Source organism: Meles meles, chromosome 5, assembly GCF_922984935.1.
Source record: "Meles meles chromosome 5, mMelMel3.1 paternal haplotype, whole genome shotgun sequence".
Taxonomy (NCBI): Eukaryota; Metazoa; Chordata; class Mammalia; order Carnivora; family Mustelidae; genus Meles; species Meles meles.
In genome coordinates this window covers 139,353,183-139,380,371 of record NC_060070.1, presented here as the reverse complement: position 1 = coordinate 139,380,371, position 27,189 = coordinate 139,353,183, and the positions used below count along the sequence as shown (strand labels likewise).

The following is a 27,189-nucleotide window of genomic DNA, read 5'->3' as shown; positions in this document are numbered from 1 at the left end:
GTCCATGTGGTTGAAAAAAAATTTTTTTAAATATCACATTGATGCCTGAAGCAAATAGTCACAGCTCAGATATTATGAGATCTGTGAAATCTGAGGTTTAATATTAGAATCAAGACATGACTTGAACTGACAGCCTTCATTCTGATTCTGCTGTATGTGCTTCTTAAGACTAGTTTGAAATGTGGTGTTTTTTTTAAATATCTAATTTTAAACAAGGTAATAGAATTAATAATATTGCCATGTCCTATCCCTCCAAGGAGGTGACAAATTGTGAAAGTCTGTAAAATACACTAGTGAATCAGGTGAGGCTAGATGATACAAATTGTAGTAACTGGACAAAATCTAGTAATTGGACATTTCCCGACTGGACAGTTGGGAAGAATGGAACCACTTGTCATGGCGCTCGGAAAAGACTGAGCTGGTATAAAACACAGGCAACCCCCTGCACACGTTAAGGGTCAACTCCTGAGCATGTAACTTGATTTCTTGCGCACTGTTGAGAAATCGCGGCATGAATTGGAATTTGGCTGAGATAACCCGTCTTTGTATTTGGAGATCTAAACATCTTCTCATATCTGCCCCCAATTTCACTTCAGGAAAATGCACACAGAAACCACAGAAATCACAGCGCACTAATGATCCTTTCAAACCTCTATTAAAGGGAGGCATCTGCCATGTGTTCCGTCAGTTCACCAGACTGCTTTATTCGTTTCATTATTCTGAAGGGCATATTTTCTGATTTAAAGGTCTCTTTCTTATCACATCCATATTGTATCTTTATATAAGTGTCTGGAAGTCCTACTGGATTTGGCACAAGCTTAAATTAAAGATGGGAGTTGAAATTAAGAGTCCGTTTGCTATGATTTGTAATCAGTTCTAACACTTTCCTGAGCTCAAATGACACATCCTAGTACAAACAGAAACTTTAAATGTGGACTCTCGTGTTTTGGGGGGCAAGATCTCTCCAGTCTAAGCCAACATATACCTTTCAACTTAGGAGCGAGGGTAGGGGGATACGTTTGATCAATGAGTTCTTGCCTGGAAAGAGCTGATTTCATTTTTAAGCCTCATTAGTGTATTTGCTTGGTATTTGAGAATGGTGAGACTCACTCCAAGTACCATTTACCCCACCAAAAAAAAGTCAAAACGCTACAGAAGGGGAACATATGGTCTGAGCACTGTGGTAGAGAAAATGTTACTTAACAGATGAATGTAGGAGAAAGGCCGGTGTGCAGAGAAAGGCGGGCACAAAATATCTTGTTGCACTTTAAAATAAGCCTAAATAAAAGAAAACCTCCAGAGCAAGAGGATAAGTGTCTACTGAATCACAATATTTTTAAAGGATTCATTATTATTAGTTAACATCACAAAATCTGCTTTCTCCCCTTATGAAATGTGTATAGTCACATATTTCTAAAAGCATTAAGAGGTGACATTTTTTTTTAATATTTTATTTATTCGACAGAGAGAAATCCAACTAGGCAGAGAGGCAGGCAGAGAGAGAGGAGGAAGCAGGCTCCCCGCGGAGCAGAGAGCCCGATGTGGGGCTCGATCCCAGGACCCTGGGATCATGACCTGAGCCGAAGGCAGAGGCTTTAACCCACTGAGCCCCCCAGGCGCCCCAAGAGGTGACATTTTAAATTTCTGTGCACACCGCTAATGCTGTTTGAATAATTCTGTGACCAAAATCAGTATGTGAATCTTCATGCCCCAAATTAGCATCAAGACTGTGCCCAGAGCTATAGGAAACACGGTTGCTTCTTCGGGGAGCTTGTAACCTAACTAGGGAAATCAGATTAGCCACACCTCTGTGCATAACTGAAAAACCAAACAAAACCTCTTCTGATGCCTGTCCCACACTAGCTAGCTAGGGTACTGTTCTCACCTTTCTTTCACAGTGAAATGTCCTTGAATGAAGGCCATCCGCCACTGTATTTCCCTAGAAAACCCTTTTTCCTCTGGCTGTTGTTTCCCTCACCAGCCTTCTGTTCCTCCTCACCTGCTAGTGCTGACTCCTATTCTCTACACCCTGTAAAATGGATGTCTGGGGCGCCTGGGTGGCTCAGTGGGTTAAAGCTTCTGCCTTCAGCTCAGGTCATGATCCCAGGGTTCTGGGATCGAGTTCTGCATTAGGTTCTTTGCTCAGAAGGGAGCCTGCTTCCCCCTTTCTCTCTGCCTGCCTCTCTGCCTGCTTGTGATTTCTCTCTCTCTGTGTCAAATAAATAAATAAAATCTTTAAAAAATACATAAAATAAAAAAAAATAAAATGGGTGTCTGCTGGGAGTCTGTTCCCAATCCTCTTCTCTCACTGTGGTTTCCCTGGCTTAGGACTTCCTAATGTTATGACAGCTCATAGATAGAAAAAAGGATGGTGATGGCTATTTGGGGTCTTTTATGGGAATGGGAGTTGGTGCAACCACTGTGAAAAACTGTATGGAGTTTCCTCAAGAAATTAAAAATAGAAATAGCATATAATCCAGTAATTCTACATTTGGGTATTTACCCAAAGAAAATGAAAATGCTCATTTAAAAAGATAGCTGCACCCCGATGTGAACTGCAGTATTATTTACAAGAGCCAAGATATGGAAGCAGCCTGCTTCCATGGACAGATGCACGGATAAAGAGGCAGTATGTATCTCCACGATGGAATATAACCCAGCTATAAAAAGGATGAAATCTCGCCATTTGTGACAGTATGGATAGACCTAGAGGGTATTATGCTAAGTGAAATAAGTCAGGCAGAGAAACACCACAGGATTTCACTCATATGTGGACTCTAAAGAACAAAACGAATGAATAAACAAACAGAAAACAGAGTCGGACCTATAAATACAGAGAACAGAGTGTTGGGTGCCGGGGTGGGGGGGGGATGGGCAAAATGGGTGAAGGGGAGAGGGAGGTACAGACTTCCAGCTATGGAACGACTGAGTCATGGGAATAAAAGGCACAGAAGAGGGAAGAGTCAGTGATATGCAACAGAGGTGTATGGTGACAGAAGGTAGCTCCACTTGTCACGAGCATAGCATGACCTAGAGAGAAGCTGAATCGCTACATTGCCTACCTGAAACTAAAGTCACATCGTGTGTCGACTATACTAAAAAAAAAAAAAAAAAGAAAGAAAAGGCTGGTGATGGGATGTTAGCTAAAGGTATTATGATGATCATTTTGTATTAAGTACATACATCAGATCTCTACATTGTACACCTAAAGCAATGTTGAAGGTACCTATAGTTGAACACAACATAATCCCTGATGATAGCCTGAACAAGAATCTCTGACCTAGGAGGTCTTCGCTACCTATGATTTTAGTAACTAGTAGTCCTTCTCCCTAGCTCCTCACCCATGTATTTTCTTGTGGATGGATCTTCCCCTGGGAGGCTGCGCAGGCACCCCCACACCCACCAGTCTACGGAAAAGCTCATTAACCTGTCCTGAGAATATGTGCCCCATTCTCTGTTCCCTGAATTGGCCAGTAAAACTTAGTTAGCCAAGGAAGAAATTAGGTCCTCATCCCCCTCCCCTTAACCCCTTAGAGTCCATGGTTACCAGGTCCTGTTGTACTTTTTTAAAGTATTTTGATTCTAAATCAATTTTCCATTCTTGCTATTACTGCCCTAGCTCAGGCTTCTCTCTGGTCTTGCCAAATGCTTCAGAGAAACTAAGTACCTCCTTTAGTCCATCGGCCTCACTGTCCCTGAGTAGCATACAAGGTCTGTGCTATCTGGTCCCCTCCCCCGTCTCCTCTGGAGGTTCTACTCACACATGTTCTCTGGTTTTCCTGCTCCTTGAGAGTTTGCATGCCCTTTGACCTTCATACCTTCACACACACCCCTCCGCCTGCCTTCCTGGGGGATGCCTCTCATTCCCAAAGCCCTGTTCCAGCACCACCTCCACTGTGAGCCTCCACCATGAAGTCCCACTGGATCCCAAGGCTCTGCTGGGGGGACCCCTATTTTCTGCTGGTAGAGCACTTACGCTATATCACAGTCACCTTCCATGGCTTTCTTCTCTCTGTCTGCCTTCCCCAATGGCAGAGACGTTCATAGTCATTTCGGTGCACTACAGATCATATATGCATATTTCTTAAGGAATATAAGTGGTGTGAGCCAGAGCAACCTAAATGCCAGATGCCTTTTGCACAGACAGTTTCCTCTGATTAGAATGCCCTTCAATTCCTGAAACCCTCTCCCCATGGTTTCCTCCGTTGGAAAAGTCAGACTCATCCTCTGAGGATCTGCCCTAGTGCCCTCCTCAGTAAAGATTCCCTGACTCTTCCAGGCAGGGCGGGTCATTGTCTTTGTCCAGTGATCTTTGATTATACCATGACTATGACCTGCCACCACTTTGCCTTGGAATCACCTGTGTGTGTACCACCATTCTGCCCAAACCGACTCAGGCTTTCAGGACTAGGGGCTTGCTTGACTAGGGTCTGGAGGCAGGGGACACTAAGCAGAGGTATGATGTAAAACAGCTGTTAGTATCTGGAACTCTGGTTCCACTATCGCCCTTTTGGGTTAATTGTGAGACCAAGCTTAAGAATTCCCACAGTGGGAGGACACACCAAGGAGGCTTTCCAAATGAAAGGGCGAGAGGATCTAAGTCTTCACTGACTCATACCCTGCTTCCCACGTCTTGTGGCATTTCGGATTGCATAATCATCTCAAGCAGTTAGCGTTATAAGTGACTAAACACTGGTATATCACATCTTTTACCTGCCTGCTGAGTTTAATACTTAACCCCATAAATCAAGTGACCCAAAAGAGGCTTGAATCCTGAATCTGCTTAGTCACAGCCTGAATGATGGCTTTGGGACAGATTGCTTCCGCCAAGACTTAACCCGGGAGGTGAAAGAGGTTTTCTTCTGCAGATCTGTGCAGAGGGGGAGCAAAAGCAAAACAGGGACTGGCAGAGGGGACCACACAGCTAAGCCAGCTGGCTCCGCTCACCCTGTCTCTGTGGTTCCCAACAGGTGCTGAGTCTCTAAAGCTTATTAGCATCCTGGGCTGACCCAGCCAGCAGTGTCCACTGTGAATACCAGCGAACACTTGCTGAGCGCTTAGTATGTATCAGAAACTCTTCTAAGAACTTTGTATGGATTGCTCTATCTAATCCCCATGACTGCAAAATACATGCTATTATTATCCCTAATTTACTGAGAAAGAAGAAAGACATAGAGGGGTTCAGCAACTAATGAAGATCTCAGACTTAACGAGGCCTGGAGGTGAGATATAACCTCACAGACAAGACTCCATAGCCCTGAGTCTAACCAACATACCCCAACCCGAACCAAGACTGGAACTCATTCTTTTCTCAAAAAGAGAAAGTAAATGAAAAGAAAATTTCTGGCCTTCTATACTAGTTCATCCTACCAAGACCTTAAGGAAATAAAATCCATTCTTTTCTCAGAATCTTTTGCCCAATGGGGGTTTGATGGAGTCATTGTTCTTCCCAGGATCTGTTCCCTAAAAAGGCTTTGATAGCATTCTAAGTAATTGCCCCTACAGAAAGAGACGCTGTTGTACCAAGTCACATCAAAGTTGTCAAAATCAGGTAATTTCACTTCCCAATTGATAAATCTATTGTCCCAATGCACCAGGTGTCACTCTCTACATCAAAGGAAAATGCCAAGCCCAATTATGTGATAATATTTGGGCCACATACAATAACATTTTCGGCTTGTTCATGTTATTCAACTAGAATATGTTAAAGTAATTGAAACAGGATTTATTAATGCCTTTCAAGTTTGTCTTACCATTCTTCCTAGAATTCTCCATCCTTAGGCTATTTTCTCAGTTAATGACCTCTCATTCTGAATCCCTTTATACGTGTCTATATGTCAGAATGCCCAGAAATGACCTTTAAAACACACCAAGAGAGAAAATATTCTCATTTATTACCCTGTACTGCCCTCATGCATAAATGCAAAGTTCTAATTTGGTTTCTTAGTATAGGCACATGCACTCCTTTATGATTGTCATTGCGCCACAGTTTAAAAGGAAAGAAGAGCGTAGACAAGGCTGTTCAAATTCCCTCTAGCAAGTCAGGTGCTCCCCTGGGACCCTGATTTCATCTACCGCTGCATTTACTCTAAGTTAACAACCACTCAGAAAACAAAAAACCTTTCTCTCCACTGCTTGAAAAACACATGTGACTTGCCAAAACTGAAATATAATTTTAAAAGGCTGTCTTTGGAAAGCCTACATGTAACGACTTTTTCACTCTGATGGAGATTAGCAATTGTTCTGAGGACAGATAGGCCAGGAGAATTCTAAAGAGCTGTTGACTTCCTGCTTCAAGACGCACCTTTCCAGTTGGCAAGGCTGGGATGGGGATATCACAACGGACTCACCATCTATCTATTTGATTGAAGCTGTATTCCAAAATAGAGGGATGTATGATAGCACGTATGATAGAATGCAGGATAGTAGCATTAGCTAGGAAATGTGGAAATGCTGCATAATATGCTGGAACACTGGCCAACCTCATCTTATTATTGAATGGACTGCAGAAAGAAATCTACTTTCATCTTCCTAAGTGTCTAAAATAAAATGTAAGATGATAAAACATTTTCTATGAGAAACTGTTTAGTTGTATCACACATTTTTATGTTTTATGTCTATTCTGAAGATGAAAGCATATTTTCCAGAGACATGCTTATATCCTGCACCTTAGCCGTATTGATTTTGCCATATTAAAATACCAGTAAAGCAATAATAAAGTAATTTTATCTATCAACACATTTCTAGATCCTTTGAAGTAAATAAACATTAGAATGTTAAGTTGTCAAATTAAGTTGGTCAAGTGAAACCATTCTGATGCTTTCCCTTTGAAATTTTTAGCATCTAATAAAACATGCCTAAACCACTTACGTATATGCTTAGAATATGTGCTCAGAATATGTCTCAGAATATGTCTATTAACTATCGGGCTTGACTCTGTGAACTGAGCCGTGATGTGCCCGCTCTCAAAAAAATGTTTTGATTTATAGTAGTGTTTGCTGATTTTCATGGGTAAATTCTCACTCTATAGCTGATGTCAAGCCACTGACGTGATACCACTGACTGTGAAGGTGGGAAGAGATGTGCTTCGTTGGCTCAAAAGAATCTCTGTGTACTGGTGGCCAGGACACCCCTGGAACTGGGTTGCTTTTGAACGTCTAGGTTCCGAAGACTTTCTTTTTCCCTTTCTTTTCTTCTCTTCTTGGGGGTCACCGGGTTCTCTAGGACACAATTTCCTTGTTTGTAAAATGGGTTAATGGGAACAGGTAATCTCTAAGCTTTCTCTAAGCTCAGTTCTTTAAATATTTCAGTAATTTCCCACTCTGAGTTTTAAGGCAGACTGAGTATTATAGCAGAATTTTTAAAAGTTCTGGGGGCACCTGGGTGGCTCAGTGGGTTGAAGCCTCTGCCTTCGGCTCAGGTCATGATCCCAGGATCCTAGGATCCCAGGATGGAGCCCCGCATCAGGCTCAGTGGGGAGCCTGCTTCCCTTCCTCTCTCTCTGCCTGCCTCTCTGCCTACTTGTGATCTCTGTCTGTCAAATAAATAATAAATAAAATCTTTAAAAAAAAAAAGTTCCATTGAGTCCAAGCTTATACTCTTAAGGACTTAAGAGATGTAGGGTGGTATCCAATACAGAGGCATGTTATTTCTAGTTCAGTGAGGTTTATTTTATTAAATTTAGCTCTAGTTTTCAGAGATATATTAAATGGTAGACTCCCATGGTCTTGTCACAATGATGTCAGTTCCTACAGTTCAGCTCAAAAAGAAAAAAACAAAAACCAAAAAACCTGCCAAGTCAATGACAAGAAACACATTATGGTTGGTTGTACCTGCTTTATTTCTTCTTTGGCATTTTCAAAATGGGCAAAATTAAGGGTATCCCTAGTTGTGATGCATGGAAGAAGTAACAGCTAGTCTCTTTTGCTAGAACTGCACTTTTTAAAAAAAGATTTTATTTATTTATTTGACAAAGAGAGAGATTACAAGTAGGCAGAGAGGCAGGCAGAGAGAATGGGAAAGCAGACTTCCCGCTGAGCAGAGAGCCTGATGTGGGGCTCGATCCTGGAATCTTTGGACCCTGAGATCATGACCTGAGCCAAAGGCAGAGGCTTAACCTACTGAGATATCCAGGTACTCCTAGAACTGCACTTTCAAACTTCCTTCATGTGTAGGGAATCTCTTGGGATAGACCATCAACTGAGTATTGTTGAAGAAAAGTTAATTGTTTCATTGCAAGTGCTTCTGCAACTATAATGTACTAGGAATGAAAACCATGTTTCTTAGGCCCTAGACACCACCTCTAGAGAATATTCTATCTCTGGACCCTCCCAGAGAGAGGGGCTGAAGAGGTGGACACAGCAATCCTGAGAGGCCTGCCTGGCTTGTAGACCTCTCTGAGAGGTTGAGTGTCTCCTTGCTCTAAAATTTCTGCTTAAGGAAACTGTCAGAAGGAAAGAAGGATCAGATATATGAAGATGTCTATAGATATTACTAAAAAGTGAAGAGAAGGAACTCTCATTCATTGCTGGTGGGAATGGAAAATGGTACGGCCACTTTTGAAAACAGTTTGGCGATTTCTTACAAAACACAACATACTCTTACCATATGATGCAATAATCATGCTCCTTGGTATTTATCCAAAAGAGTTGAAAACTTATGTCCACACAAAACCTGCACATGGATGTTTATAGCAGCTTTATTCATAATTGCCAAAACTTGGATGTAATCAAGATGTCCTTCAGTAGGAGGTGAATGGATAAATAAACTGTGATCCATCCAGACAATGGAATGCTATTCAGTGATAAAAAGAAATGAACCAGCAGGCCATGAAGATACATGGAAAAATCTTATACCCGTACCACGTTAAATGCATGTGAAAGAAGCCAATCTGAAAAGGTTATAAACTACAATTCCAACCTTTTGATATTCTAGGAAAGGCAAAACAATAAGGACAGTAAAAAGGTCATTGGTTGCTAGGTGCGGGACAGGGAGAGAGATGAATAAGAAGCAGATCACAGAGGATTTTTGGGACAGTGAAAATATGCTGTTATGGTATTAAATGATGGATCCATGCCAGTATACATTTGACTAACCCACAGAAATTTCAACACCAAGAGTGAAACACCAAGGTGGACTTTAGGTAATAGTGACATGTCAGTGTAGGTTCATCAATTATGATAAATGTCCCACTCTTGTGGAGGATGTGGTTGTGGGGAAGGCTCTCCATGTGTGGGAGCAGGGGGTAGAGGGAAACTCTCTGTACCTTCCTTTCCATTTTGCTATTAACCTAAAATTGCTCTTAAAAAATTTCATCAACATGTGTAAGCCATAAACTTACTCAATGTTGTATGTCAATTACTTCTCAATAAAAACATAAAAATGAAAAAAATATTTTAGATGAAGTCCTTTTAAAAAAAACAAAGAAATCCAACAAGTCTGGCATAAAGATGGACTGATAGCAACATGACCATTGCCATGATAACATTTCTTTTCATTCCAAGTACTTTTTGAGCATCTATTATGGGCTATGCTCTATGCTAGACACTGAGGATTCAGGGGTGAATAAGGCAGACATGGTCCCTTCCCTCAAAAAACTTGGAGTCTGGTGGATGTTAATATTCCTACTAATGGATTTACTTGTTGAAAAAACTGTTACATCTACATCAAGCATGTAGCAGGCCTTCGGTGAATATTTGTTATATGGATATTTAATGAATAAGTCACAATAAATAAGTTATCCATTCTTTTCTTAAAATTCTGTCCAGGTTTTATAAGGGGACTTTGGCTAATCTATTAATTGTCACTGGGATATAATATTGAGATTTTTATGACAATAAATTGAACATGCTTCTTGGCTGGATGGTGAAAGGTGTTTATTGAGCACCAAGTATGCCAGGTACTTTATATCCTCCCTTCAAGTCATTCTTATGACCCTGGGAAATGAATATGCCCATTTTATAGGTAGGTAATCAGAAATCCATAAAGATAATAAACTTGCCCAAGAGAGTCAGAATTCATACTCCAGTCTGTCTGACATACTTGTGTTTCTCCCTTTAGATGCAATAGTTCAAGAGCAGTCAAAGAGTCACACAACACCTTTACCTAACCAAAGCTCCCATGTGAATCAATAATCTCCAAACATTTTTCTCCTTCCATGTATGATGGTATATTACAAGCCAGTGGGCCCTCTTGGCAATTAATCCCTAGGAAGACTACAGCTCTTTTTTTTTTTTGTACATTTTTTTTTCCACTTTATTTATTTTTTCAGCGTAACAGTATTCATTCTTTTTGCACAACACCCAGTGCTCCATGCAAAACGTGCCCTCCCCATTACCCACCACCTGTTCCCCCAACCTCCCACCCCTGACTACAGCTCTTTTACTTGCCCTCCCGCCTCTTTGATCTGCTTCCAACTGTACAGCCTCTAGACCTTCATCACAGTATAAGGCATTTGGTCCTCACACTAGGCAGAGCTGGGAATGTATTGGGAGAGATTAGGTGGCCTTAAGACTTGGAACTGTTCTCCCCATCAGGGGAGGAAAATCAGTGAACCTCAGCAACAGATTTATGGAAACTGAGGACTCGTGGAGAAAAATTGTATTTTTGGGCGCCTGGGTGGCTCAGTGGGTTAAGCCGCTGCCTTCGGCTCAGGTCATGATCTCAGGGTCCTGGGATCGAGTCCCGCATCGGGCTCTCTGCTCAGCAGGGAGCCTGCTTCCCTCTCTCTCTCTCTGCCTGCCTCTCTATCTACTTATGATCTCTCCCTGTCAAATAAATAAATAAAATATTAAAAAAAGAGAAAAATTGTATTTTTATGAACCCAAATAAATAACACAATTCTTTTTCTTGAGGGTCACCGAAGAGCAAGCACGAGAGAGAGGAAACTAGTTATAATTTAGAAGAGACACTAAAATGCGCTCAAGATTCATTGTGGTTATTGGACCGTATTTGAGGTTTGTAGAGATTGACAGGGAATAAAGTTCTCTGAGAACCAGCAACTGGAAAGAAAATTACATCCACTTTAATATACACCGTTGTTGCTGAGTCTACGTGTCCAGTGGCAGTGAATACACCAAATATTTGAATCAATGTACAGATAACCATAAGATGCTTCTCATTTTCCTCCAGTTCTGAATGATGAATCTTGTCTGTAGAAAAGCTTTAATTTGACTAACGTCCGCTTCTCTCCTTGGTCCCTGTCTATGCCTTTTTATTATAACCCATATGATTTCCTTTTAAAACCAGTACCACCATTTCAGTTTGGTGTAGAACAACAAATCCAATACAAATACCTCCTGGTCTGAGCCATGTTATATGATGAAAAGGAATCACACCTTTCACAACTGGACTTCTTTTGCCTCAATAATATATTTTATCAATTATTAATGATGTCTCATTGATCACTATTCTTCTATTTTTCTCTACCACTTGCCACCAAAGATCTTAGTTATCCAAGTACTATGGGGATGAGATTTAAATTAAATAGTGTTAGCCCTTTTGAATGAAATATATACAATTTTGCGTAAATAAGACAGTGAGGGGGCAACTGGGTGGCTCAGTCGGTTGAGTGACAGACTTTTGGTTTTGGCGTGTGTCATGGTCACCGTACAGGCTCCGTGCTCAGTAGCGGAGTCTGCTTAAAGATTCTACCCTTCTGACCCTCCTCTCACTTTCTTTCTCAAACAAATAATCTTAAAAAAAAATAAGTCAATGAGACATTGAAAATATATTTTTAAAAAGAAAATATATTCATATTTGTTGACAAAAGACCTACTGATAGCTTTTCTCTGGAGAAATCACCTATAATAAATGAAACTTGCAACATGGCAATATAAGAACTGAAGTAATACCTGATTGAGTGATTACACCAGTCTTTTTTTGTGTTGGCTATATTCAGTCATTGTTTCCTTCCCACCTCAATATTTCTACTTCAATGTCCTTAATAAGTGGAACGAGGGAAGAGATAGAATGCAGATCCTAGTAGCTGTAACTCTCTTGAATTGTTCCTATAATTGGGTTTATGAAAGGACTGTAGATGATATATTTCTTTATGAGGTAACTTTACAGCAGAAATTGTTCCTACAGATCATATTATATGAGCTGTAACAGAGAGGCCAATGAAGTGAGTTTAAGGCTGATTTGAGCTTACTTTGGGTTGACCTGGTGTGATTTTTATGGATGGGTCTAGTTGGTCTTCGACTTAACACACACGTCTACGTATGTGGTGGCTATTCCACCAGACAAGATGACATAGTTTGACTCTGACCTTAACAGACACGAAAAATAAAGGCAAATCTTTTTATTTCTAGAAATACCAATGTTCTTAAGATACCAGAAAGAATATTGCCTGTATTCTAGGGGCAAACATAGGAATAGACTTTGAAAGACAATGAAGAATTTTCAAATCAACTAAACAGCAAATGAAGGGTGCACTGACTGTGCTGCCTGGTTGCTTCAGAAGGTGGGGAGGACTTTTGTGGTGAGGAGTCAGTGGTACACAGACTGTAAGAAACACCTTTGGCTAAAACATCAGAAACCACACTAACGATTTATGTCTGCACATTTAAAATGAACTCCTAATATGAGAGGATAAAGGAAAACTATTTCAGTTCTTTTACAATTTGAAAAAAGACTTTGTCATTTTGAATTTTGCAAAATTATAATAGTGTATCAAGCCTCTAATTTGCTTAAAGCCTATTCAGCAAATATCTTTTAATGTCAAAATGCAGTAAAATACACTCGTGAAGATTATGTGGTATCATAAATTATATATAATGGGGAATCTGTGATAAGCCACAATTTGGTGTGGTCTGCATTGCCCATCATAGCTCCAGACCCAGACATCCGCTGAAAGTTTTTACTTTTATATGAATGAAATCCCTCTAAATGGTGAAACAAAGACAAAAAGTACAAATAAAAATAAGGACCCATCCACTCCTAATTGTGTTTCTGCCTGTCCTATTCAGTGGAATGCACTGAACATGGAGAAATTGTTCCTAGAACTGCAAATTTGCCTTACATGTGAGGTGTCTCTGAGTCCTTTGCCAAAACTGCTGGTGGAAGTCACTTTTCTTACTGAAATAGTTGCTTCCTCACTGATTACAGCCAGCATCATGTCCAGAAACAGCAAAGTTGTTGCTGGAGGGCAGCACGGAGGGTGATCTGGAGGGAACACGGGGCAGCTGGCTTCACAGCTGTGCAAACTGTATAATTCTATGGTTTGAGTGGGAGGTAGTGAACAGCCCTAGACTTCCGCAAATACACTGGGGACATTTGAGCCTCCTCCTCTCACAAATGAAGAACTGGTCTTGAAAGCTTTGGCTGTGTTGTTTAAGGTCAAAACAAATAATCAGGGCAGTCAGTTGGGAGAAGGAGTAGAGCATGAAGAAAATGGGAGGGGAGATTGGGAAAGAAGAGTGTACTTGGTTATTGGGATGAGTGTCTACCTATGGCCAAGTTGGACTGGTGCCCCACATGGCCAGTGGTTCTAGAGTGCAGTGCAGTAAAAATTCAAGCACTTTTTCTCTTATAGGTTGATACTAATATCCTAAGGCAGCCACACGTCATTCCCTGATGAGAGCTGACAGTGGAGGCATGAAGGTAACCTACATTTATAAGTCAGTAGATGCTATAGTCAGTCTTTTTGGGCTATTAGGCTGTGTTGAATTTTTGGCTATGGCAAAGGCAACATTTTAAGTAGAATTAGTCTGGTTTTCACATTTTCATTCCCATGTCTTATTTGTGGCACTGCCAGACATCTAAAGCTGTCCCATTCACCCAGACCACATCTGTTTCTTGCCTTTGTATAGTACTTGGCTCTTGGCAAAACATTTTCATGTTTGGTCCTTAAAGTATCAACAAAAATGAGGCAGACTGTTATCCCCATATTACAGGTTTCAAAGATTCAGAGATGATTCAGCCCTCCAGTAGCCGACTCAGATTTTGAGATCAGCAAATCTCCAAACTTGTCACAGAACACTTGTGCCCATGACTCAGGAAAGAGAAGATGCTTCTCCTCGCTCTCAAAAGTTAAGATTCTGTGATTTTTTGATGTTCACCTGGCCAACATGGAAGACTTCTCAAACGAAAAAGTTGTATTCTCCTTCTTTTCTCCCTCATTGCCTTCCTCCTTTCTTCTCCCTATATCCCTTTCTCTGCTCTTTTTCCCTCCCGTTTCCACAAAACACCTGTTCCGTGTTCAGGGGATCATTGGAAAGTCCAATAGTTATTCTACTGGAATAGTCATTTCCAAGTGGCCATTTGTGAAAGATATTTCAAGGCTGATCCATTCAACTTCAGTCAGAGGACAGACATTAAATGTAAATTTCCTTAACTTTTAGAGTCTGACGGTGACTTCCTTTCTCATTCTGGACCTGTTATATTCATTCAATACTCCAGACAAGCGGCACTGAATAGATGTAAAATTTAGCTAAAAAAATTTGTTCCTTATGGAAGTTCCTGAATTTGTAGCTCATTTGGTCCTACAAGATATGGTAACTAGATGGACATCTTCCTTTTTTCTTTTTCTTTTCATTCTTTCCATTCTTTTCTGTTTTGTACTATCTTGGAAGAACTGAACAGGGATGAGTGCCCTCCACTTTGTGTAATGAATGCTCACTATATGCCAGGTATTATTCTAAGCTTTTCACATGTAATAAAATTATCCACTCTTCAAAAACAACAACAACAACAAAAACCCTCCAAGATTGTCACCATTATTAATTCCATATTATAGGTGAGAAAAATGAGATAAGAAGAGGTTGAATGTCTTGCCCAAGGTCAGAAAGCTAGCAAGTGACAGAGTGTGGGTTTGAACAAAAGACGCATAGTTTCAAAAGTATATCCGCACAACCACTAGACTACGTTGGAAAAGAAAGGACTGCTCCTCTTTGCATTCTGCAGGGCTGCATTGCGACTTCCATGGCTCCTAGGCATTTTTGCCTTTAAAAGCCCCTTTCACCACAAATAAATAAATACTGTATTTTATTACTATGTTAGTATAAAGACAAATATAAACCAGGCTGGATTATATTCATTTTTTCTGTTGACTTTACAAGAAATTAAAACATTTTTGTGGGCCTTGAAAAGTATTGTGAGCCTGAACTCTGTGCCTACTGTACCCAGTAGCTAAGTTGGCCCTGACTCTGCGGTTTTTCTCTTTCACCTTGATTCATTTCCAGTTAAGAAAATGAATTTACCACATTCTTTGGGGGATTTCCTTGGAAATACTGTTTCTGAGTGCAGAAATAGCATCTGGTAAACTACCAATAAAGTAATGACTTTTAGACTGTTGGTTGGTAAAATCATTTAGATGGGTTGTAACCAGCATTATTGTAACTAGACTATGCTAGAATGAAATGAAGTGGGAGGGGATAGGATAGGATAATATAGAAAACATCATAGTATATTTGCATCCATTAGGAGTATTTTGAGGAATATTTTATTCTAATTTTAAATAAGCGTGTGTGTATGTGAGGTGCTATAAAGCACATTTTTCCCTTTCTGGGTTTTTTTGTTTTGTTTTGTTTTGTTTTTAGAGAGAGAGTGCAAGCAGGGAGGAGCACATGGGGAATCTCAAGCAGGCTCCACACTTACCAAAGAGCCCAACGTGAGGCTTGACATCATGACCCTAAGATCACGACCAGAGCTGAAACCAAGAGCCAGCTGCTTAACCCAGGCACCACCCAGGGGCCCCTAAAGTGCATTTCTTAGTGAGTCCTAGCCAAATATTTTTAAAATACTGAGCTAGGATGCATTTTTACTTCTATCTCTTTTTTTCCCTTAGCCATGTTCAACTTAAAGTGTGACCGTGTGGCAAAGCTGACATAAGGTTGCTCTCTTATAAGAAATCACTGCCATTAAAAATACGGGTTTGGAGTCATATTAAAAAAATGACCCAAATTCCAATTCTTCACCTTATTCCCCTAATTATCTACATCTCCATTGCTGAGTTATTTAACGTCTTTGTGACTTAGTTTCTAAGTGGATAAAATAAGGATTGTAATAATCATGCTAAGCTCATAGGGTCATTATGAGATATAAATGAGCAAATGCTAATAAAGCCCTTGGCACAGTAGTTGTTAATAAACACTCTGTATATACAGACAACTTAAATATTTATTTCCGAGCCAGACCTCATGTTTAGCCTTAGGCTTGTCTAACTGCCCATTTGATAACTCCACTGGGATGTCTAGAAGGCATCTCACATCTGACCTCTCTGCATTTGAACTTCTGAACATTCCCCCATGCTCCAAAATTGCTCTTTTATCCTGTAGTTGCTCAGGCCAAACCTTTGAGGGACTTCTTGGTCCTTTCCTTCTCTTACAACCCACACTGAATCCATCATGAAAGCTTGTTGGCTATTCCTTGAAATACATACAAAATCTGACCAATTCTCACTGTTGTTGCTGTACGTCGTTGCTGAGCCACCATTATTTTTCTGGGTTACTGTAAAAGCTTCCAAATTAGCTTCCCTACTTCCTCATTGTCCCACAAGAGTCTGCTCATACCACAGCAGTCCCAGTGATCCTTTTTAAGATCTTTCTCAGATCATGTTACTCTTATGCTTAAATCCCTGCACCATCCCACATTTCACTAAGAGGAGAGTCAAAGCCTGGCAGTGGCCCGCCAGATCCTGTGTAATCTGGCCCTGTTCCCTCACAAATTTCCTCTCCAGAGAGCCTGGGCTCCTTGCCAGGTCGTGAGCATATCAGGAACAGTCCACATAAAGAGGCTTCCCATTCACTCTCCCTGAGCTCTCTCTTGCCCTGTCCTCCACCCATACTGGCTTTTTGCTCATTCTCTCACCTACTTGGGAGAACCTGGTTCTTGTTCCTTCTTCTCAGTGTTGTCTATCCTGCAATCCACCCATTTCTTTGCCTCCAAGTGCCTTACACTCTCAGCTTGCTTTATTTGCTTTTGCCCTAATACTTAACTTATAAAATACTATGCAATGTATGTGATTATTATATTGTTTATTGTCCATAACCCACTTTCAGAAGTTAAAATTTATGAGGGTTAGAGATTGTTTGTTTTGATCACTAATGTTTCCCAAGTGTCTAAAACATGGTCTAATACATATTCAACTCCCCAATATTTGTTGAATGAATAAGTATTATTATATTATTATTTCTTCTTACCTTCTTCCACCTCCCCCACAAAGCACGGGTCCCAAATGGAATAGGAATAAATTCAAACACAATGAAGCTCTTTCTATATTTTGTTTACACCATGGTTGAGTATTAAACCAACTTGCTATCATATGTTTGGTAGAGACCCAGAAATAATGGGATCTCTATGTCTATAAGTGGCAAACAATCATATTGATAATGTTCAGTATAGTTTCAAAACCAAGATGTACTTTGAATTCTCATGACTATGATTACAGCCCAAATGTTAACTATTCAAAGACATTGTTCCTGAATTGTTAGTTTAGGGTATAGAGATGTGGTAGAGAAGATCAATAGGAAGGCTACAGGCTTTTATGAAACACTTGTCTTTATAAATGTTAAATAACTAGTAGTGTGACTATTCCTGTTGTCCTTCAATAACCTGTGTAGAAAGTCATGCCAATCCATCATCATTCAATAAGGCCATAAAATTGATTTTGTCTTTTATTTAACTATCTTACATTATATAAAAGACTTGTAAATTAAAGCAATTAAGATGTCAACATGGCTCACTTTTTTTCCTCCTGAAATCACATCCACTTTATCACCTACCAAAGTGGGTGGGGACAGTGATGAAACAAAGGGGGTTAAAATGCTAGAATTCTTGTATCATACAATGAGGAAATATTATCTCTATTAATAGTTCTTTCAGGGCCTCTTCCGTTTACATGACATAATACATTGGCTATAATACATGTCCCTTTTTTCACCTTATCAAGCCAAAGAGAAAAATAGCTCTACAAACTATCTTCTGTTTCCACTTGTGTCTTAATGCCTGCTTGTATAATAAATAATCCCGAACTGAAGTTGCATACATCAAGGAGTAACGCCATGTGTCGTATTAAAACATTTTTGGTTGGCAATGAAACATATGCATGAAATACATTGTTTTGCACCTACTCTAACCAACAGTTTATTCGCTCCTGTCACCATATACGCTGGGGAAGAAAACGGAAAAAAAATTCTTTGAAATCCATGACCACGTTTTACACTTAGTATCTAGAAGTTAGGGTTATTCTATCTGAATTCCAAAGGGATATATTTACCTTCCCTGGTAATTTAAAAGGATAAAGGGAAAATATAGATCTTACATACTTTATTCATTTTAATTATAAAAAAGGACAGGCTAATGCTAATTGGGAGACTGGGTTAATATTTAGTTTTCTCACTTTTCATTTATTGCCATGATTTCTCCAATACCTATTCAATCATTCAACAGATATTTACAAAGCATCAACCATGTTAAAGACTCGAAGCCCTAAATATTCAAATTTAAAACATTTTAATTAAGATGATTAATGTAAATGTGCCTTCTAGCACATTATTATTAAGAATTAATATTGATTATTAACATTTATCAATTCTTCTTTTAATTAAGCTTATTTTAATAACTTAGTTGTAATTAAATATTTTTAATTTTTGCTATAATTATGCTATTCCACTATGTGTTTTATACCATAAATAAGACAGCATATAAAAATCAGTGGTATAGGGTCACCTGGGTGGCTCAGTGGGTTAAAACCTCTGCCTTAGGCTCAGGTCATGATCCCAGGGTCCTGGGATCGAGCCCCGAATCAGGCTCTCTGCTTTGCAGGGAGCCTGCTTCCTTCTCTCTCTCTCTGCCTGCCTCTCTGCCTACTTGTAATGTCTGTCAAATAAATAAATAAATAATCTTTTAAAAAAATCAGTGGTATAGTGTATATCTAGTAGTACCGCTAGAGTTAGAAGTACGAGGTATTCACAGGAAATCTTTAGGTTGGATGAGACTTTAGCAGTCTTAAAACCTAGGCGGTCTGGGTGGCTCAGTGGGTTAAGCTTCTGCCTTGAGCTCTGATCATGGTCCCACATTGGTCTCTCTGCTCAGCAGGGAGCCTGCTTCCCCATCTCTCTCTGCCTGCCTCTCTGCCTACTTGTGACCTCTCTCTGTCAAATAAATAAATAAAATCTTTAAAAAAATCTAAATCCCTCATCTTAGGGCTGAATGAATCAAGCCTAGAAAAATTAAATGACTTGCCCATGCAATAGATGCAGAGATGCATTAAAATCAAGTTTTTCTGACTCTTGATTCATACTTTTCATATAAAACACACCTCCATGGTCTTCCATAAAAATAAAAAAATATACTTTTATAGACAAATTAAACAAGTAACATCATTTATTGATAATAGTAAATATAATACTTAGATGTTAAAAAAAATGAATAATGCCCAGACCAGAGATCCCAAGAAAATTTAACCATGTGACACAGATTTTGTACTTGAGTTGTCTCATAAACATATGGATTGTTGTTGAAATGACGACATGATAAGCAGCCACATTAAATATTAACAGCCAAGGGCTTCCCATTTTCTCATATTGTTAATTATTTACTTTCCTTAACCTTGTTTATATTATTTATATTGTCTGAAGCAGTTTCATCAGTACCATCTGAATGTACTACATAATGAGATTACCAAGTTGGTTAGCTTTAATAACAGTAAAGAAGGAGGGCAGATGCTCAGAGAGTCTCATAATAGAGGCTTCTGGTCAAGTACATGACCATCCATTTGGAATGTGGCTACTGAATGTGAAAAGCAGTATTTCCTTCCTGCTTTCCTTCCTTCCTCCCTTCCTCCCTCCTTTCCTTCTTTTTAGATGCAATACTTCTAAGGAGATTTTGGGCTCACCAAATTAAAACCGGACCCATATGATCAGCCTTCAATTTGAAATCAGTAAAAAAAAAAATAAATAAAAATAAATAAATTTTTTTAAAAATGAAGGAGACACTGGCATTTTTCAGTGAAAGAGTAAAGGAAGATGATTGCCAAGACCTTTAGATTGGTGAAACAATCTTGGTTGAGTATGACAATATTCACAGTTTTGCCTAGGGACAGTTCTCATTGCTAAGTGATGATAGTACATTCTGGGCTGTCACTTCTCAGTATCACAAGTTTTCATAATTTAAGAGATAAAGACTTCCTCCTCAAGAAAGGCAGGAAGAGATCTCCTGAGACCCAGTTTATAACTTAATCTGGCTGACCTACCCATTCTTACAAGTAGCCAGAACAAGCCAATTTTGACTGCCATTATCCTCTGTGCCTAAAAGAGTGGAGAAGACCAGTAGAAGTCAGAAACAACTATTCTTGGGTGACATCGAAACTAAACCAGATCTTGACCTCCCAAGGAGGATAGGTATTCTGAGGCTGACCATGCTATTAACTTAAAATCTACTCCACACAAAAGCAATTCTGAAATGTCAACAAAGGTTAAACTTCCTTATGATTAGAGAAGTTCTTACTGTTCTCAGTCGTGACTCAATATTGGTTTTGGGTTTTAAACAATCCTAAAGCATCAGGGTGACTAGCTTTTCTTCTTTTGACATCCCCTAATAAATTTTTGACCCACTTAAATCTTCTATTACCATAACACCTCCATTCACCTTAGTATGTAATTACAGAGAAGTTTCCAGTTTCAGGACCTTCTATGTGTCAAATACTCTTCTATGTGCTCTCAATATAAAGATAAAAAAACCACACTGGCTTATAGGAAAACATCCACCAGATGAGATGCAACTTCACTGCATTCACTTCAATGCAGTGAATGAATGACCTCATAAGCCAGGGTAAGTTCTCACAAGCTAAATGTCAGTGATGTTCATTACCAAGTGAGAACACAATTAGAAACACTTGCTACTAATAGTGTGAACATATTCTTCTGTTACACGATGTCCTTATAACACATTTTAATTTCTCAGGGAAAAAAAAAACCCTCTTTCAATGTTTTAAATGAGGTCTGATGTGTCTGGGTAAGTTTTAGCAGATGCATTGGCTTAATTTTCTCTAGCATTTATACTATCTTCAGTAAACAATCATTATCAATATTAGCAGAATGTACTACATGCTGAATGGAAGCTAAAAACTACAAAAGAGGCTCCTTTAGAAAAAAATGGAAGTCACGGTTCTGAAAATTTCTGCTCTACACTCCGGCAGTTTAGGCTGAAACTTGAAATTTGCATCTTCATAAAATGATTTAAGACCCATATTTTGGTGCTATTCTTTGACTGACATGGGACTGTAGGTGAAGGAGTATATCCTTCACTCAAGCTGTGGAGTTATTTCTGAAATGATATTATTAAGTGCCCTCAGGGACAAGATGTAGTTGAAAGGATGCTTAAGTATTTAATTAGTATTCAAAATGCCCAGTCTACTTTATTTGGCAACTATATAGATTAGTTTAAGGGTGTTGGTATCCAAAATGATTTTGTGATAGCCAAATAAAATGAATATATGTATATTTATCCCATGAAGCATTACTAAACCTCTAAAATATTAAACATGGACTTACATATGAGTAGCTATGAGAAAGCAAATATTAAACACAAATAGTTTAAACCAATAAGGAATTTCTCTGGAAAGAATAAACAATAAGTGACTATCTGAGGGGTAGAAGAGGAGTGGGAATAAAGAGCAGAGTAAAGCTTCCTTGCTTAATTGTTTGTAAATTGTTGTTAAAAGACAAACAAAATTCTCTCTATGCCCAAATTATGTAATTTATCCAAAGTGTGCAGGCTCCTCCGTTCAGTAATGCTGATAACGACACTAATAGTTTAATTACAACTTGCTGCTCCAGGAGATAAACAAGGCTGTTTGCTTTTTAAACCAGGGGTTACAATTACTTTTAAACGCGGGGGAAAGGCACATCTGTGAGTAGATCTTACTATGTCAGAAAAGCAACCAGAAACCAGCTGGAAAATAAACAAAGCACCGGGAGTGAGCAGCCTGCACAAAATTAGAGCAGAACTGCTTGATTTGAGCAGAGGAGCAGTAGACACGAGGCGTAGTAAACAGGCGGTAAATGTAGGTGGGCAGGGATAGAAAAGTTTTCCGTGGCTAGATCTTCTGTGTTTTCCCTGGGATTCCATCACTTGGAGGGACTGGGCACCCCTCCCCCGCATTTCTTGCTTACAGTCATGTCACAAAGTCCCTCGCTTCAGCACCACAGAGAGAGGACAGCTCCCCTAACCGCAGAATACAGCCCTCCCTTCTTTCCAATGTCCCCTGCATGGCACTTCTCTTTCTTGCTGGTGTCTTTCTTAATTTTGCTTTTGGGGGGAATTCTAAGGGACATATAGAAGGGACTGTTGGACTTGTTTATTTCCAGATTATAGGGAGACACGTCTTGTCTGAAAAGTCCAGGCATTTAATTGGCCTCCAGAATAATTCAACCAGAATAAAAGATTGCAAGTCAGTGGGTTTAATCTGGTGGCAAAATGGCCCAACCCAAGTCAGGAGTGGCTGAAACTTGAAGCTCCCTTTTAGTATTTTATGTTATTGTTTTGTTGTAAAAGTAAAACAAGGTAAACGACCTTTACTAACTGCCACTCCAGCCCTTTTTCTCCTGTCCTAAGCAGAAGACGCTAAGGAATATACCAGAGTTTGGTAGCAAAGGGGTCAGTGTACAATTTCTAATATTTCTCAGTGAGAAAACAATCTCAATCATAAAAGAAACTCTTCTTGGTCCTTCTGAAGACCGCTCACAACCACATCCTGAATGTGGAACATACAAGTGAAGGATTAACAGTTCCATAATGAGACCACAGGCTACTACAGCATACCACGAAAATGGCCAAAACTGCCCCCACTAAAGACCTCATTTCCCCAGCCATAAAGCCAGAGGAAAACATTTTAGGAGTGACAAGGAACATATGGTCAAAACCCAAAATCACCGAGACAGGAAAACAATACTCCAAGAACCATAGCCACTTTGGTACTTTCTGTTGCCATTCTTCCAGTCGTGAAGATATGGTCACTTGGACACCACATCTTGTTTCTCTAATCAGAATTTTAATCTTCTGTCCAAACTTCTCAATAGTGTATACAGTACTTATCATTTGAAGGTCCTCTTTGCTCCAACACATGCGCACGCACACATACTTTGATTCAGTTCCATTTCCAAGGATTTAGTTTGCTAAGGAAAATGGTATTATCTGGTTTTCAAACCTATCTTGAGGGAGGCTCTCCAGGAAAATGCCCTCACACTTTTTGCACTGGAATTACTAGAATATTAAGGGGTTCCAGAAAGGAAGAAACACAAGCTGGACGTGGGGGTGGAGTGGGGGGTGGAGCTCAGGAGGCATTCAGAAAAGGCAGTAATATGAAGTTAGTGGTGAACAACTTCCTCCCAGTGATAATGACCATCTACCAGTAACAGAGCGTGAGGTCTGCCTGCGAATCTGGAGCAGCTGCAGCAGAGTGGACAGCAGACACTGGGTGCTGCTTATCAGGTACCCAGAGAGGTCTCAACTGAAACAATTTGATTTTCTGAATCCCTCAGTCCTTTCTACTGCCTCTTCTTCTTCCCTCTTTCCATTCCTTCCTCCCACCCTCTCTATCCTCCTCCCTCCCATCTCCCTTCCTCCTTTACCTCAGTTGTCCTTTTCACTTCATTCCATCTGGGTCACTTTGGGCACAAGTACCACTGACAGAATCAAATCACCTAACATGTAGCCTGTGGACCATGTTATTATTATTATCACCCCCAAGGTTGTTCTCAAACTGCTTGGGGGAAAGGATAAGGTCCTGTTCCTAGCTGTCAACCCTCTCCCCAGCCCACATCGCAGCAGTGGTATCAACCCAGCAAAATCACCAGTCTGAATGTCACCAACAAGTTCCACCCTGTAGTAGCCCTGCCAGCAAACCTCACCAGCAGAGCCTTGCCAGACCCTCCGCCCACAGCCAGTGCACTCGCATCCCCAGCCAGCCGTGGTGATTCCTAAGATCATTGTTATCACTGACAACACTTTCTTCTCATGAAAGGGGAAAGCCCGCGTGTGACTCCTGGGCGGATGTAGGGCTCCATGCGCTACCCTCCCCCACCTCCGCAACACACACACACACACACACACACACACACACACACACACACACCCTCGGAATACCGGCGACACAAAGAGCGAGTGAGCGAGCCCGGAGCCTGGCTGGGTAGGAAGGGGGGCTGGAGGGAGGGCACAGCCGGGAGGGGGACACCCAAGGAGGGGCAGGGGGCTGAGCCAGCCTGTGAGAGGAAAGGGAGGTGAGGAAGCGAGGTACGGGAGAGTGTAAGGCGAGAGGGTCGTCCTTACCTGCCCCTAGGTTGAAGGAGATCCTGGCTTCGGCGAGGTACGGCGTGTCGCTCTTGGAGCGGACTCTTCTGATGGGCCGCCGGTCTATATCATCCTCCGAAGATGCCGCCATTAATGTGGGAGGCAGGAGCAGGGTCGCCCGGCGAGCTGAGAGGGAGAAGGAGATGGAGAGAGAGAAGGAGAGAGGCGGAAAAGGGGAGGAGGGGAAAGGAAGAGGCTCACACACGGGGAGGGGGAGGGGAGAGGGGGATGGGAGAGGAAGGGAAGGGGACGGGGAGGGAGGGGGGAAAAGATGGGAAAAAGGAAAAAAAAAGAGGGAGCGAGAAAGAAAGAGCAAAGGAGAGAAAAGGGTGAAGGGAGAGAAAGAAAATCCGTTAAGGATTTGTGGACTGGAGCAGAGATCAGGTTATCACTGGCTTGCTCCCAGGGCTCCCCCTAACTCCTCTTGCAGCCACAGGGCCAACGGGTCAGTGTTCCCGACTGACACCCCGCCTCCTGCCCGCAGCCCCAGTTTTCAACTGTTGGCACAGATAGGCTGATGCGAAAGGGAAGACTCCAAAGCAAAGATGCCCAGTCAGCACTGTGCCCTCTCCCGCCAAACGCACTTACTCTGCTCTTCAAGTGCACACTAGGGTCTCCTTAACCCACAGGATCCTGGAGACTGAGGACGCCTGGCCAGTTGTACCAACTAAAGCTTTCCTTGCGTGGAATTATTATTGCTGGAGTACAAGCCCCTGGTGGTCACGGAGGAGGGCACTGCCCTCGGGATACCCCTCCACTCCCTCTTTCCCAACCCAGAGCTCAAATGAAGATGCAACTAGATATACAATCCTCAGAAGCCCCCTTGAACCCTGGAGGTGGAAAGTAGAGGAAAAGTATATACAAGTCTGGGAGCAGTTTGGCAATAAAGTTTTCAGAGTTGATGCTTTGAATGTACACTAGGCATATTCCTACAGAATTGAGTGACCCTCTTTTACAATCACTAACTTCTAAGATGTGTTTATGTCTACAAAAATATCCATTCGTTTTATCCTTTAACTTTCTCTTTATCTGGGGACTTAGGGGACAGATAGTGGTCTTTGCATTGGACCTGTAGTCTCTATAGCCCTGTGCCATTCAGGTGAAGATCAAGGGCACTTTACATTTCTTTGAATGTTTGCACTGCAAACTTTCCATTACACAGCACAGAAGGAAGTAGAAAGGTGAATCAGAATGGTTTGATGCTCCTACTGAATCTATTGATGGGCTAAACTCTTTGATGTTTGTCTTTCTACAGCCTCAGTCACTCGGTCTTTTTTGGCCTGATGTTGCCACTCTCCTTTCTAGTAAGAGCTCACCTGGAGTACACAGATAAACGTTGCCTTGATTCCCTCACTGCTACAAAGGAGAAGTCAGGGTCGAGTCATACCCTTCAATCTCAGAGGAAGAAGGGCTGCTGGCCCAGCTCTGGCAGACTTCCCTCCGCACTTCAGCTGTCAGTTCAAACTCTTGTTCCCTAGAATCTTCAGTCTCTCTACACTCCACACATAGCTAGTAACTCTTCATCTTAGGAAAAATACAGCTGCCCTTGGCCTCACTGCTTCCTCAATCTCTATTGAGATTGAGTATTTCCAGACTATTTCCTTTCCATTCTGCTTAAGCTTCCCGTGGATCTCTTGCCCCACAGGCTCCATGCCTTAACCCCCAATCCCCTCTTTCATTCCCACTGCTGGTTTCCATCCCCACCGTCCAAACAAAGTTATTTTAAAGGTCATCATATCCCTTTAACAGTTAAATCCATGTCTTTCTTGTCTGCTCTTTAGTACATAGTAAACTGTTCTTGCAGTCTCCTCCTTTGGATTTCTGCACTAGACTTCCCCCTGAACCGTTCAGTTTCTAATTGTTTGCCAATTATCTGCATAGTTAATTTGAAATTGCTTATCCTGGCATGCAGAGCCCTTCACAACCTGATTTTAACATGTTTTTCCAAACGCATCGCCCATTATTTGCTTCCAGTCTGCTCAGATTCCTCCCAGTCTGGCTTACTTCCACATCTACACATTTGCTGGTGTCACACACCACAAATTTCTTCCCTATAAACTTCCCATGTTCTCCCTTAACAATGTCAGGTAACTGGTCCACTAGTCTATGGCATGAACCCAGTACATAGTAAATGCTCAATAGACCTTTTTTTTTTTTTTTTAACAGAAGAAGGGAGGGGACAAAGGAGAAAAGAGAAAGAAGTAGTTGTTATATAAGTAATGAGTAGCAAGGAGTGAACTAGGGACCAAACCCATATCTGCCTGATTTTAAATCCTGTGTCCTTAATCGGTATATTGACTTGCTAAGTATATGTATTTGGTTGACTAGCCACACTTAAAATTCACTTTTCTATGACATTTGGCTCATGATTATGTCCCGTTTATCTCTGTTAAACATGGATTAAAAATGGATGCCTCCTCTCCCAGGAGGCACAATAGGAACCTTTGGCTCATCAAATGAACCATGAAGGTTAATGATTTTACATGGTTAGTCAGGGTGCAAACCAATATTATGATTGTAACATTTAGGTTCAGGCTTTTAAGGAAGTACAGAAGTAAGGAAATTAAGTCCAACAATTCTGAATACTGTAAAAACTCTACCTGTCTTTGAATTAAGGCAGTGCCACTTGATTGTTCCATATAGGTGCCATTCTCCTTGTATTTTCCTTTTTACACCCCCTTGTATTTTCATTTTTCAACCATGTCTTAAAAACAAAGCCCAATAGAGTCATTTGAAGAAACACCTAGCTTTAGCTTTCCCTGTGTTTCTTTGATTTTACATTTCATGGTTTTTTTTTTTTTAAGATTTTATTTATTTATTTGACAGAAAGATCCCAAGTAGGCAGAGAGGCAAGCGGGGTGGGGGGAGCCTGAGCAGACAGCCCGATGCGATGCGGGG

General features: G+C 40.7%; 1 protein-coding gene across 6 annotated transcripts in view; it reads right to left on the bottom strand.

Moving 5' to 3' along the window:
- PHACTR1 (phosphatase and actin regulator 1) overlaps nucleotides 1-27,189 on the bottom strand; it is a 558,036-nt gene that overhangs the window by 491,352 nt on the left and 39,495 nt on the right. For all 6 annotated transcript variants that reach the window (XM_046005870.1, XM_046005873.1, XM_046005876.1 and 3 more), the window contains one exon: nucleotides 24,271-24,417. In XM_046005870.1, the coding sequence (XP_045861826.1) occupies nucleotides 24,271-24,417 (147 nt within the window). The remainder of the gene's footprint in view (nucleotides 1-24,270; nucleotides 24,418-27,189) is intronic.